General features: G+C 39.1%; 1 protein-coding gene across 19 annotated transcripts in view; it reads right to left on the bottom strand.

Annotated features, from left to right (window-relative positions):
* TENM2 (teneurin transmembrane protein 2) overlaps positions 1 to 14,773 on the bottom strand; it is a 716,795-nt gene that overhangs the window by 113,906 nt on the left and 588,116 nt on the right. For all 19 annotated transcript variants that reach the window (XM_079964734.1, XM_079964747.1, XM_079964745.1 and 16 more), the window contains 2 exons: positions 9,465 to 9,660; positions 5,376 to 5,477 (listed from right to left, as the gene is read on the bottom strand). In XM_079964734.1, coding sequence (XP_079820860.1) covers positions 5,376 to 5,477; positions 9,465 to 9,660 — 298 coding nt within the window. The remainder of the gene's footprint in view (positions 1 to 5,375; positions 5,478 to 9,464; positions 9,661 to 14,773) is intronic.

Genomic DNA, 14,773 nt, shown 5'->3' with positions numbered 1-14,773 from the left:
CTTTTCATATACAGGAAATGTCCCAACCCCTTGATCAATTTGGATGTCCTTTTCTAACTCTCAAATACCTTTCTGAAGTGAGGCAACCAGAACTGTACACAAAATCCAAATGCAATCACAAATTTAGAGAAGTGTGGAGCAATTAGATTCGGATACTGACTCAGGAAGGAAACATTTGAGGACTCCTCTACAGTGGGCAGGAGCTCATAGAGGGGAAGGATCTGGAAGCGTAGTTGTAACAAAATGGGAAGACACCATGATGGGATTGAAATGGCTGCAACTTTATTGATTACGGAGGCAATTTGGTTTTGGCATAGGCACTGGGTATGTATCCTGAATCAGCCAACCCGATTACTGGCTGATAGCTCAGTCAGGATTGATCCAGGGGTTAAGGATCCCCCTATGATGCAGATTGAATTGGGCGATCCCACCAGGTTGTCATTTGGGGTGTTCTATGGCCCATCAGTCCCTGTCTGGAATTTCTAACAGAACCCTACCCCTGGACCCCTTTACCTGCATGCCCTGAATTTTGATCCAAGATCCAGAGGTGGGAGACCCAGCCATCCCCTAGCTTTTGACCAAAGGATCCAATCCAATGCTTCTTTCAAGCAAAGTTGTGACAGTAGCTATGAGGAAGGTAGAACCCCAAGACAAGCCCAATTTGTCTGCAGGCAAATTCTGCCCTGGCCCCGAATATGGCAACAGAGTAATTTCATAACAAGGCCACACACATGTTCTGCCTACTTTCCTCCAGGCAGAGCCAGAACATACTGGGTAGTTGGGCGGCATGACCAATTCTGGTCTGTGCTGTCTGACCACAGCGCAGCTGAATTTTATGCCTTTGTGGTGGACCTGACAGAAGACTGGCTCTGTAAGGTCTGCGACCAAAGGACCGTGCCCCCCTCCCCCGAGCATGATTGATCAATTTGAATTTGAAGTTTTTGGCAGCCAATCCTGCCAACCCCCATGGGTGAAACTGACTGTGATGATAGGAGGCCGTGCGAGACAGTCTCCCTCCAGCCGTGCAGGGCTGTATCTGCCACCACCGTGTGGTGTGGATATGATTAGCAGTGGACAGAAGCAGACAGGGCAGTGGACAGAAAGTCTTGAATGACTTGTGGCACAACTATCTGTTGGAGCTCCTCTACCCAAACCAACCTTTCCAGACCTTACAGTCAGTAGAGGAGCCCTTCTTGTTGTCCCACCAACAATGGTTGGGTTATGTGAGGACTCAAGGGAGGGCCTTTTCAGCAGTCACATACTAGTGTGGAATTCCCTTCCCCTAGAGACATAGATGACCACATTAATAATGAGCTTCTACTGCATAATCAAAATGTACCTTCACACCTAGGCTTATTGCAAAATCTAGCTCATGGAATAGTATTATACCATAGTAGTTGAATTGCAGTATTTTTGTTACATTGATTTTATGATTATTTGCTTTATGGTGAAAATGTTATATTATTTTAACTGATGAATTTTACTTGGAATCAAACAAAGCTCCTGGAGAATATATGATTCCACCTGAGTTCTATAAGGAATACATAGAATGGTGGGTGCTTCTCCTGGCTGGGTTATTTAATCATATAATGTATATTGACTGTCTTAATTTATCTCTGTGCATGCGGGGAATTTTCCTGCTTTCTAGTTGCTGGACATCTTGCATGGACTAGGAGCCTACAGATGGGTGGAGGGCCCATCACATATGGTGTATTGGGCCCAGAAAATCCCATTAGTACTGTGAAGAAATCACATTTTAAAATGTATTTACAGGGACAAGCTGCTTAACAATCTATGATCCGGCTTTCCAACCCAGCTTTCTTTCTTCTCCTCTCCACCAACCCACTCTGCAGGGTCAAGGGAACACCAGAACAGTGTGTCAGGATTGTTCCATCTAGCAAGCTTGCACTGACAGAATGATCAGAAGCGTGCAACATTGAACTCCTTCCCATAGTTACCCCACTGTTATTAATTAAATGGGTCCATGCAATGAATATGCATACCAAATTTACAAACCCCTATGTTGCTAACCATGGGCCTAGCAAAGGGGAGGCGGGGGCAGCTGCCCCCATAAATAAAAAAAATAAAAAAATACTTAACTGAGGTTCTGCCCCCCAACATGAAGCCTGTCCCCCACAACATAAATCCTGACTATGCCCATGTTGCTAACAATGGTTTAATGCCCCTGTTGATTACATTACTTCTCCTTCTGACCCAGACTTTGTAAATGCTGTGAATGCTCTATGGATAATGAGTAAAAGGAACCTAACAAGATGGTAGATTTGTAGATATTGAGCCTTTCTCGGTTTAAAAAGAAACAACTGCATGAGAAGTGATCAACAATGATTAAAGTTTCATTAGTCTTATTTAAGAAAGGGAAATGTATGCGTGCTACCATTATGACAACTCCTGGATTTCTCTCAAGGTAATAGTTTCACAGGAAAGTTCCAAACAGCATGACGGCAATGCACATTTTTGTTATTTGCATATGTGAGAGCCCCTGCTTTGCCTACAAGCTGCTGAGCAACTAAATATTTGGAGAATGCCAACATACTTTCACCAATGTCTAATTAAAGACAATGTCTGTGTTTTCTAATAGTAACATTGTTTGGCCTACAGTGACAGATGTGGACCAGCAGGAGTTGTCATTTCCAGTAGTTAGTATCTACTTACTTACCCACTAATTTGAAATTTACCTTGTCAAATTCCTATACAGGAGGTCACAAATAGGGAGTGGATATGGCATGAGTACTCAGCTTGTCAGAGGTGGTAATCAAACAGTAAGCATTTAAACATGAAAATGGATGTGCTATGTTTAATGGGCTTAATTATTTTAAACAAAACAAAATGGAAGGCTATTAATGAAATTTACAAAAACAACTACTACAACAACCTACCCTTATATTGATACTTATTGAAATAGGACCATCCTTTGCCAGCAGTCAAAAATAAACAAAGTGAAAGCAGTAAAATGATGAAGCCACACAGGGTGCGTGGGGGGGGGGGGCAATGTTGACAAAAAAATGAGCTTAAGAAAGCAAAACACTTTTATGGACAGAAAGGGGAAGTAATTGTAGCAGGGTGGCGGTAGTACAAAGTAGTTATCTAAAAGTAACAAAAAATCAATTAAAATTATTAAGGTAAAGAAATGGTTTTTATGTTTATTTGCTTAAGCTTATCTGCTTAAATGATAGTATTGCTGGATATAGTATTGTATTATAGTATTATAATATTATAATACAGTATTATAATACTGGATATAGTATTGATGGATATTGCTAGTTGTGTCTCACAGCATAGTCTTAAGCAGATGTACTGGGGTGTAAGTCCCACTGGGTCTTACTTCTGAATAAACATGTATAGGTCTGCATTGTTGATTTCTCTGAGTGCAAGAATCACATATCTCAGAATCAAATACTGCCCTTTAAGTTAGCTACAATAGCCACAGACCTATTTATATTAATCATTTACAAAAGTAATGCAAGCCTTCAGTTTTCAAGACGCGTGCTATGCAATCCCATGCATTTTTACTCAGAAGTAATAGCCACTGTGTCCAATGGGGCTTACTCCCTAGTAAGTGTGTTTGGAATTCCTGTGGACCCCATAGAGAAAGTGTAACTTATTGAAAATGAGTCCAGGGTTGTTGTTTTGTTTTTTGTTTTTCCTTAAGAGTGATGCAGAAACAAACATGACAACCAACTAAGGAAGGTGCAATGGATATCTCAGCAGTAGGTGAATATCATGTAACAATATAACGCATGGAAACCCTTTCACAAGACATATGTTCACTTGATTTTTCCTTGCTGTGGTTACTTCTCCAATCACATATAAAAATTGCTTCTTTACAGCATTTAAACTGGCTAAGTAATTTAAGAGCTGGCTAAAAAGCCTTTTAAAAAATGAAATAAATTTTGCGTGTAGAGACACACAAAGAACATGCCTTAAAACATAAATAAATTTCTGAACATAACTTAAAGGATAAAAAAAATTAACTTCCAGAGATTAACAGGCAAAGCAAATATTCTTTGCAATGTACAGCATGAAGGTAACAAGTGTCACTATTATTCCTACTGTTTCTACAGCATAAATAAACAAAAATGAGTTTTACAAAGTAGCATACTGAGACGATTAATCACTGGGATTACAACATTAGTTTTCTTTTTCACATATATGACAAAATCATACCATTCTGAGTTAAAACTCTCTCTCTCTCTCTCCAGTCACTCTGGTCAACTTAAATAGTCACCTTTTCAACCTAAGCTGTATCCCCAAAATGGGCAGTCATTAGATTTCTTCTGTTAAAAGATGACTTATCAACACTTTACTTGTCAAACTGTTATTGTTGTTTGAAAAAAATGTTGCCTAACAAGTTTACTTTCTTCTTTACACTGCTTGACGGATGGTGCAAATATTGTCAGGCATATATCCAACAGATTGTAACAAAAGAGGGATTACAAGAAAACAGGGATCATGTAGCCAGAATATGTCATCACAATACTAGCCTTCATGCATGACTAATATGTGGAGCGCAAGCACAGTGAAAGGGGTTGTGGGGCCACATGTTCAGCACTGCACCCAAAGATGTGCTGCTGCTCCTGTCCCTGGGCAATCAGGTTACTAAATCACATGGGAAGACTCCCCACATAGAGAAGGATCATGCCATATATAATGTGATCCTAAAAATGTGTACAACAGAAATCTCATGGTTAGGCTACAATATATACATTAATAGTATTAATCTTAATAGATGCTACTGTATATGCATTAGTAATAATAATAGTAACAGCAACAACAACTTACCTTTCTTTGTGTGTTATATGCTACATATGTGGACAGCCGAACTCTAGTGTTTGTCCCATTGGAATTAACTGGCAGGAAACATCTTTAGGAACCTCTTAAATATACTTAATAAGTATAATAGCCCTATGCTTTTAAGTCCTAAATGTTGCAGTAAAATAAAAAAGCCTTACACTTGAAAAAACATGCTACAAAATACTTTATGAAAAATCATAGGATTAAATGCAGCAGGCTTTACACCAGTGTGAGAATAAAAGAGATGCCAGTGCCAATGATCTAAACAAACCCGAACTTTATCAATTGTACAATTTAATGTTAATATTTCCTGGGCGTGAGATGGAGATGGAAAGATGCATTTGTAGGATTGGGCTGCTACTCACTCTACATTTGATTCTTTTTTTTTGTATAGCGTAGCACAGAAATTAAGTCTCGCTTTCAAAAATCCTACAGGAAAACAGAACTCCAATATATCTTAGGTAAAATGTTACATAAATCATTTTCACTACAATGACAAATGATTCCTATAGTACAGGATAAAAGACATAATGAGGAATATTTGAAGACAAATATAACACTACCTTTAGCACAATCTGCTCCATGGTAGCCAGGAAAACAGTGACAAATTCCAGACACACATTCGCCATTCCCATGACAATTACGTGGACAGTCCTGCACAGAATCTGAAAGACAGGTGCAATTAATGTGTTAGCCGCTCCCTTTTTAGTCTATGGTGATGTTATTTTTTAATGGTCACACACAATGTAAGTTCAACAACTGAACTCCATAATCAGAAGTTACCTGAAGAAAGACAAAAATGTTAACACTTCTAAGAAGTATATCTCTTAAGGATTCTTGAATCACAAAGACTGTGTTTAACAGGTGGTTTCTGTAAACTTTTTCCATTTTCTTTTTCTTTGGCAAAGCTGGTGTTTCTGCTACATGGAAAAAACCTATTATATTGCACTTGTAGGCATTAAACAGACCTATTTTCCATATGAGGAAAAGAAGAAGCAGAGAGGTCCCTTCTGTCATATAATGAGTCCAAATTACACAGTCACAGCCAGGGGTCTCTTGCGCTAATGATTAGAACGAGTCATTGTAACTCTGGTAACCGACTGCAATCGTATATTATGAGTCAGAAGGGAGGTTCCTATATAAGATGTGGTTTTTGTTACTGTATGTAGCTTTTGTGTGTGATAATTGCTGTACCTTGACAATAGATTTGCATGCACAAAGCATGCTAATGTGGCAATTTTTCAACCTGTTTTCCACAGCTTAACGTATTATACTTATGTTTGGGATACTGGAAGTGCAAGCATAATACTGCATCAATCTCAATATAGAAATTGTGTTATTATTGCTGTATTTCATGTGAAAATGTTCTTCATTTGCATAAATGTAGGAAAGCATATGTAAAGGACCTCCATGTTTGAAAGCTTGATTTTACAGCTACTTTAGTTTTTATCCACCCTATTAATCAATTACTTTCAAAGTTATAACACAATAACCATAATTCTGTCACATGTAAATTATTAGTGCATAAATTTAACAGCGAAAATCTGCAATTTAAAAAGTTATACATTTAGAAAACGCTGAAAGTACAACCCTTCTTTTAACAATGGAATCTTATCATGTCTATTCAGAAGAAAGTCTGAAGGAATTCAATGGGAATTGCAGCTACATACTACATAAGAGTTATTGCTGAGAGTATTTTGTATCTCATCTTAATATGGCAATACTTTTCACTTTTCCAAAAGCTATTCATTTCACCCTTCATGTCATTCCTTGTATTTCTTATATTTAGACTGTGAGTGCTGCTGTTTATGCAGCCAAAATAGCAGGGACAAGATTTGCAGAAGTACTGAAAATATTTAGGGGGAAAACCCATAAGGAGGTACTGTTGGGAGACTCTACAGAAATTCCAGAATTCAATTTGCTTCCTAGTACTCTAATAGAAAATGTCCGGCCAAAAAAATAGCAATGGAATACAAAATCAGCTACTATATTATCAGCGTTCCAAATCTGTATGGCAGGCTTCCCAGCTATAAGTATTTTCCTAATTTGAGGCTGGTGTGGGGAGCAGGGTCTGCAACAGAGCAAAAGTGTTGAGTCTCCCTGTCCACATGGTTACAACTGTGTGGATCATAACTGAATAGGGCTGAATAAAAGTGCAATGTACTTTATGAACTTATGCTTGTGTCTGTGTGTACAGACACAAATAATTTATATACTTCTGTAAAATATAAAGAGCAAAAAAAAGTACTACTGCTATTGTTCAATCTTCTGAAATTATATACCAATTGAAAAGACAAAAAGCAAACCATATAGTAAACCAAAAACCATGTAGTAAGACAAAAAATAAACCATGTAGTAAAAAGGGCATTGCCAATAATAATCATCAGCATTTTTGAACATTATTTACAGTACTTGATAGGAATTAAATAAATTGGCTGTAAACATTTTCTAGTTCTCTCATGCATTGAATAATATTCCTATATATTCAGATCGTCTGTGTATTTAGTATGAGAATATCTGGTTGACATTGGCATTTTTTCTTCTGTTTCATCTGGGTCGAGATTTCAGACCTCTCAATCTATTTCGATGCTGAAAGTTCTCATAATAGATATGTGTCAAAGAACCTCTGAACTGAATAAAAGACTGTTCTTTTCTTCACATTTCAGGCCAATTACTATCATTGCACCATCAAGACTTCTACCTAACTATTACACCTATTACCTTCGACTTTCTCATAAACTGTACTTCATTTCTAGCAGACCAAGCTATATAGACGAAAATGTAGCAAGCTACCGAACATGCATTACTAGGATATCTTTGGCATGTTGGGCATCTGTTTCTATTGTGGCAAGGTGTATACTGTATATATCTCAATTATGTGTTTGCATGGGGTGTATGGGGTCTTAGTGGAGCAGTAGCACCTCTGGGGTTGGACACATCATGCTCCCTCTGGAGTAGTTTGTCTACCTTTACTCCCCACCCTGCATTCAGCTCTCACCTGTGGCTTCTAGAAGCTGTCAGCATGTGACAGCGGACCCACCCCAGGACTGGCTTTGACTGGATGGCTAAACCAGGTGAGGGTAGCCAATGGGTCTTAAACCCTCCATGAGTTTGGGACTTCCCCTGCATGCAAATACAAGCTTCAGTGGATTGAGTAGACGAGACCAACAGTGGGTCCAACAGTCAAGAAGGCAGTCACTACATGTGCTGTAGAGGGAAATGAGGGCCAGATGGGGCTCATCAAACTGGGAAGGTAGCCCATCTAAGAGAAGGAAAACCAAACCTCTGTTGCATTGCAGACATACTAATTTGTGAGAAAGTCTTTGGGAGGAAAACTAGAAGAAAAATCTGTACCCACTGCCTTGCAGGACATCTTCAGGAGAAGAAAGGGCTAAGGAGTAAACCCTACACAAACCGGAGTGAGGTGTCCATGACAGTAGGATGGCGTCTTACTTGCCTCCTTCTGGCAATTCCTGCAGTGAAGACAAATGCATTGCTCTGCTTTCCTTTAAACCACATCAGAAGGCTAAGAGGCAGGGTCTTGTTGCATGGGCAGCCCAGGGCCTCTATATGCACTACCCAGCCTGGCGTCCCAGAGAGGTTATTCTGATGCTTACTAAGGCAGTAAAAACAGCGTGGAAGGCAGCAGTTACGAGTTACCAATGTCTGCAGTCACAGCAGTCTGCAGCAGTTTGGCTTCACCCCCAGAGGCACACTCCATTGTCTCTTGAGACAGACGGATGCCAAAAGAACAAAATGTGTTTGTATGTGCACATATGCATATTCTGTTATTACAACCTACTTCTTGGCTATTTTCTGTTTCTGGGAAAATTTATACTGCCAGGAAAGCCCAAACGATCTTTCTTGATAGCAACATTTCTTCAAATTTTTACAGAGAATTTCTATCTAGTTTTGTTGATTTTAAAAATTATGTATATTGTACTATATATTAAAGACTATCCTTAGTGCAAACAGACTGGAGGACAGATGATTTCCCTCTGGTCTGCTCCAAAACCGCATGCTCCCCAACTTGCATGTGATTGGTTGAAAAGCCCACAACCCCTGTGGTCAGTAGGGCTGACTGAAAAGGAAGTGATTCCCACTGTCATGCTGGAACCAGAGGAGGAGCCCTGCCTGGCTGCATTAGCCCCACCCACAGCTTCCTGCCAAGTAGCAGGTAAGACGGGCCTTAGTGCAATTTATTGTTGTTGTTGTTGTTGTTTATTAAATTTGTATACTGTCCTATACCCACAGGTCTCAGGGCAATTCACAGGATAAAATCACAATATAAAAACACAAAATACATATTCAACATAAAACAAGAACAACCCAATAACCCTCCCACACCCACCATCACACCCCTCAAAAAAGGAAGTTCTACAATTTTTTCTTATCAGACACTGTAAACTATAACACAAAGAAAAAGCATTAATAATTTATTTGGTCATTGTCACATTGTGTAATATCTGAGGCAGGTCTGTCTTTCCCCCCTTAGATTCAAGCATGATTGCTAAATTTGTATTTATTAAAATTATGCAGTCCTTGACTATACTGAGTTCAATAAAGTAAATTTGTTTAAAATTGCACCCTGAGCATCTTTTCCACATCTTACAGCCAACCAATCGCAGAGGCCACAGCCAAGGCATACATACCCAAAATAACAGTATTGAAAGACACGACTTCTTTATCCTTTCCATCATTGTAAAAGGCAAGGTGCCAGGACCCCACATCCAAGTACTGAACAAATACAGCTTCATTCTGGACAAGAGTCTGGATGCTCCGGCGCTCTCGTGGAGATTCCACCACACTCCATTTCTCTTTCCCATCCAAACGCTCCATGAAATCATACTATTGGATAGAAGATCAAGGAAAGGCATTTCATTATAAATTTAAATTGGTGGTATTCATATTCTTATTTCTTGTATCCCACCCATCTGCCTGGGTTGCCCCAGCCATTCTAGGTGGCTTCCAACAGAATGCAGCGGTACTCTGGTTGTGGACGGGATCCGTTCCAGAGGTCTGGTCAGATCCTGAGGTTTCTGCAACCTGAGGACCACTTCTGCGCGCGCGGCGAAACCCGGTAAAATACTTCCGGGTTTGCCGTGCACACATCCCGAAGTTTACGTAACCAGAGATTCGACTGTATACAAAAACACATTAAAAGCCTCCTTATACAGAGCTGCCTTCAGATGTCTATGGAAGATCATATAATTATTTATTACTTTTTGACATCTGATGGATGGCATTCCACAGGGCGGATACCACTACAGAGAAGGCCCTCTGCCTGGTTCCCTGGAACTTTTCTCAATGAGGGAACCACTAGAAGGCCCTCGAAGCTGGACCTCTGTGTCCAAGCTGAACGATGGGGGTGGAGATGCTCCTTCAGGTATATAGGGCCGAATCAGTTAAGAGCTTTAAAGATCCACACTAACATTTTTAATTGTGCTCAGAAAAGTACTAATACTGTTCCGTATTTCATGCCTTTATTTTCACTGTAATAATGGTTAATCTTGGCACCTACTTCTAATGCTATCAGGAATAAATAAATACACAATAAGGAGAAACAGGCAGCTTTATATGGTTATATATATTTTTAATATCCCAATAACTTTTACAGGCCAGTTTTTTTACAATATAAACTACATACTTTCACTTTTATATTATCATGGATACTCTACTACTATAACTCACTCCCAGAATGCAGAGTAATGTGGAAATGAAGTTATTGGGTGGTATTACTCAGAGCTGATCTATTGAAATTAGTGGGTCTAACAATTCTTTTCATTACAGGTGCACTCTGAGTAATTCTAAGTTGAATTTGTCTAATCCTCTTTTAAACCATCCAAGTTGGTGGGCATTACGAAATCTTGCAGGAGTGAATTCCATAGTTTAACTATGTGCTGTGTGAAGAAGTACTTTATTTTGACTTCCAACATTCAGCTTTCTTGAATGTCTCCCAAGTATTATGGGAGAGAAAGAAAAACCTTTCCTTATCAACTTCTTCCACATCAGCTACAATTATCTACATCAGCTACATCCCCTTCCATCACAGGCGAGTTACTCCACACACCTTGAACATTTTGGTTGCTATTCTCTGAACCTTCTATAGCTCTACAATATCCTTTTTGAAATGCAGTGACCAGAACTGTATGCAGTATTCCAAGTGCGCTCACAACATAGATTTGCATAACAGCATTATTATATTGGCAGTTTTATTTTTTAACCCTTTCCTAATGGTTAGCATTCCTGCATCGTCGCTGAGACATTTCTATGCTGGTGTGGTGGTATCAACTAGCTTATCCTGCATGGTATCCTGATAAGCTGGGTAGCTGAGAAATAGCATTGCCTCAGGTCAAATTTAGCACTAGACACTAGCCCTCAACCATTTAGCTCACAAGAGTATTGTAATAAATTAAAAAATTGTCCAGTAGCACCTTTCAGAACAAACTTAGTTGGTCTCTAAGGTTCTACTGGGCAATTTTAAAATTTATTTTGACTGCTACCTACCTGCATCAAGAGTACTGTAAAGCAGCTATATAAACCATTGCAACCCAGTTGGGCACATCAACAGGAATTCTAATGGAGATCAATTGCTTAGGATCTCATCTGAAACACGTCTGTACCAATAGTCCACATCAAATAAAGGTACCTTCATTTGAATAAACTGTATTAATATGAAACTAATAAAACTAGAAGCAAGCAGAAATATCTGGTCACCAATAATTGTAGGCTGATGATAACATCCGACCCAAATTGTTTGAGGAATGGAGTATGTCCTAAATGAGATGTATAATGCTCTGAACTTAATTGAACAAAACCTGTTCCCTCATCTTGGACATAATTCCACATAGATTGGTACAAACTTCTTTATCATCAATGTGTGAGAACTTTAGAGTATATGGCAGCCTGATAGCCTTTAAAGCCCTTTTATGGATACAGTCTTACGATTTATACACAAACATATCAAATACTGTAATAGTTCCCAATGAAAATGTGTCTTGTTTCAGGGACATTTATCTCTCTAGCTGCTGATAGAGATAGATGGATGTGTCTGAAAGAAAGATGTATGCACTCAATATTAAGTTACCATAACTATGTGTCCCCTAACACTGGCATTCACAAACCAAGTAGATTTCTTATAAAAGGATGAGTCATTTGGAAGGTGCTTGCCTTGAATCTTTAATATGCCTCCATTATGAAAACTAACCATTGTATTGCAAAGTGAGTTTTGCTAAATGATTCTTAAATCTTTATTTAGTAAAGTATTTATTTTCCAAAAAATGAGGGTCACCCTCCTCTAGAATTGTGGAACTGCTTTCAGTAACAAAATGAAAAGGTTCTCAGAGGTTTTCTTCCAGATGCCAAACATGTGCCTGGTGCTTTGCTCATAGAAATAGAGGACCCACTAGTGATCCAAATGTAAATCTGGCTAATATTCTTAAGCTTAGTTACCACTGAAATTATAACTCTAGGTGTATGCTGGACTACTTCAGTCCAGACTGAGTGCTCCTCCATACAAAAATCTATTCACATAAGAAACTGCCTATGCAGAATTTCTGATGGTGGTGATGGTTTATGAAGGAGCATGCAATCATGTGAATTCCCACCTACCGCCTGAAATGAAACAGCCAAGTCACAGGTTTATCACTTCAGTTACAACTATGTCTTAGGAGAGCACAGTAGAACTAAAAGGTTGAATCCAACATATACATTGGTATGAAAAATAAAAAGCACAAAGGCTTTTTATCAGCCCCTCAGTCTAGCATCTTTGACAAATGTTATTTAAACCTAGCTGTCAAGAGGTGGTTGGGGAGGAAGGAGAGGTTAAAGACACAGTCATTAGCCTTTTGGAAAATATCCTGATTGGGATAACACCCTTGGAAAAACAAAGTTTATTGCTCTTTGGAAGGTTTGCTCACTGAGGGTCAACACAGAACAGTGTAGCAATAAAAGCTGACATTTCTCACTGGCAACATGCTGCTCTGCTTGGATTGTGTTGGCAGACTCTTCTGCCTCCCCTGCGTCTGATACTGATTCTATCTCAGACAGCAGGCAGGCTCAGCAGTTGGTAGGATCGAAGAGGAACAGCACACTGAGGAGCTAAAATGGTTTGAAGTGGCTGTAGCTGCAGGGACCTGGTCTCATTCCACAACTAGAAGTGCAACACTATTGTTAAACAGATACGCCATTCGAGTTGACCCACTGAAAATGCCTGTTTAATTTATGTATACAACAGAGCCCTGGGGAAAGGTAACATGCTTGCAGAGTGTCTTGTATATTTTGTTGTCTCTATTCCATGTTTAGTTGTTCATCAGAGCAGTTTACTCAAACAAAAAGGGAAAACCTCAGCTTTCATGACACTAGTAATAAATTAAATAATACCGGTAATAAATAAAGTTTTGGACCAATCAATACTTGCAGAACCTGACCTGTAATCTTACTTAAGTTACCTTTTAACAACATTACATTGTCATGTGAGCAGTTTGCTGAGTACGAAGAAAATTCCTTTAATGTATCCTATGATAACTGGCAATGTTTTGAATTTCTATATGGTTCTTTACAGAGAAGTATTATGATGATACTACAAAATGGGGGTGGGGAAGAAGGGAAGAGCTGACTTTTTGTCATTTGAGGTGCTGCACGAATTATAGCTAACTAATTAAATCAAAGAATATTTTACTGTTAGAGCAAACCAGCCCCAGACAAAAATCCTAGGTCTGATTCTGCTTTACCACTTGGTCACTTGGCTCATTGCTTTGCATTTTTCAGCTCTATTGATCTGATATAGTGCACTATTATAATGAGTTGTTTTTACCAAATGTTCTTGCTGAAAATGTCACATTCTCCCTAAAGCCATGCATAGACAGATAAAAGTGTAAGATGGGGGCCACTTAATGAAAGACAGTGACAGCATTTCTGCTAATCAGGAAGAAACGCTGCAGAATCTACCCACGCAGCAAAGAGGTCTTTGAAAATGTTGAGCACTGACCGTTCTAGACATCTCAAAAGAACTATATTTCTTAGGAAAGAATGGATCTGTAAACATAAAGAGCCACCGTATAGAAACAAAAATGTTAAGAGTTATTGTAAAGCAGTTATGGAACCTGTGGCCCTTCAGGTGTTCTTGGACTACAGCTCCCATCATCCTTGAGCATTGCCTATGCTGGCTTAGGCTGATAAGAAGCTAAGTCTAACAAATTTAGCCTGGATAGCTCAGTTGATGCTGATAACCAAAGGCTGCAGGTTCAATCCCCGTATGGGACAACTGCATATTCCTGCATTGCAGGAGGTTGGACTAGATGATCCTCATGGTCCCCTCCAACTCTATGATTCTATCTGATTCCAACATCTGGAGCACCACAGATCTCCCTACTCCTGTTATAACAAACCTAGCTCCTGTAAATCAATAAAAGGCCCCTTCCTATGCTTTGTGCAAGATTTGTATTTTTAAAAAAAAATAACTCCAAATTGTTACAACAATTCAAAGTAAGGCTGGATAGGATGGGTTGACATCCCACTTCTTTTTCAAACTAAAATATAGCCATGCCACTTCCTTTCAGGTGAACATCAGGCTGAACTGTTCTACTTCCTTTTTTCCTCCCACTTCTAAACCATCCAGCTTCCTCACCTCCCCCCTCCCCAACATCAGGCATAGGCTTGTTACAAAGAATTTTTCTCTTCACCAGCCTTTTATTTGCAATCTTGTCTATCCTGCTCCTCACAGAGAAGCTGTTGATATAACAGAAGGAAATGCAATTGGATGCAGTGCTTCCTTGGTTTTGAGGTGAAGTTGTCCTTGATGCTCCTATGAAGTGCTGAGTGTTGCATCTTGGAATTATTCAGTTTTGCATTTTCCCCACTTCTTGGAATGTATGCCTTCATGCTGCATTTAATGGGTTCTGTTGTTATTTGTGTTTTTGAAGCGTCAAATGCTAATTACAAAAGAATACAATGAGTGAAG

Source organism: Podarcis cretensis, assembly GCF_951804945.1.
Source record: "Podarcis cretensis genome assembly, chromosome: 2".
NCBI lineage: Eukaryota > Metazoa > Chordata > Lepidosauria > Squamata > Lacertidae > Podarcis > Podarcis cretensis.
This window is presented reverse-complemented; position numbering and strand designations above follow the sequence as displayed.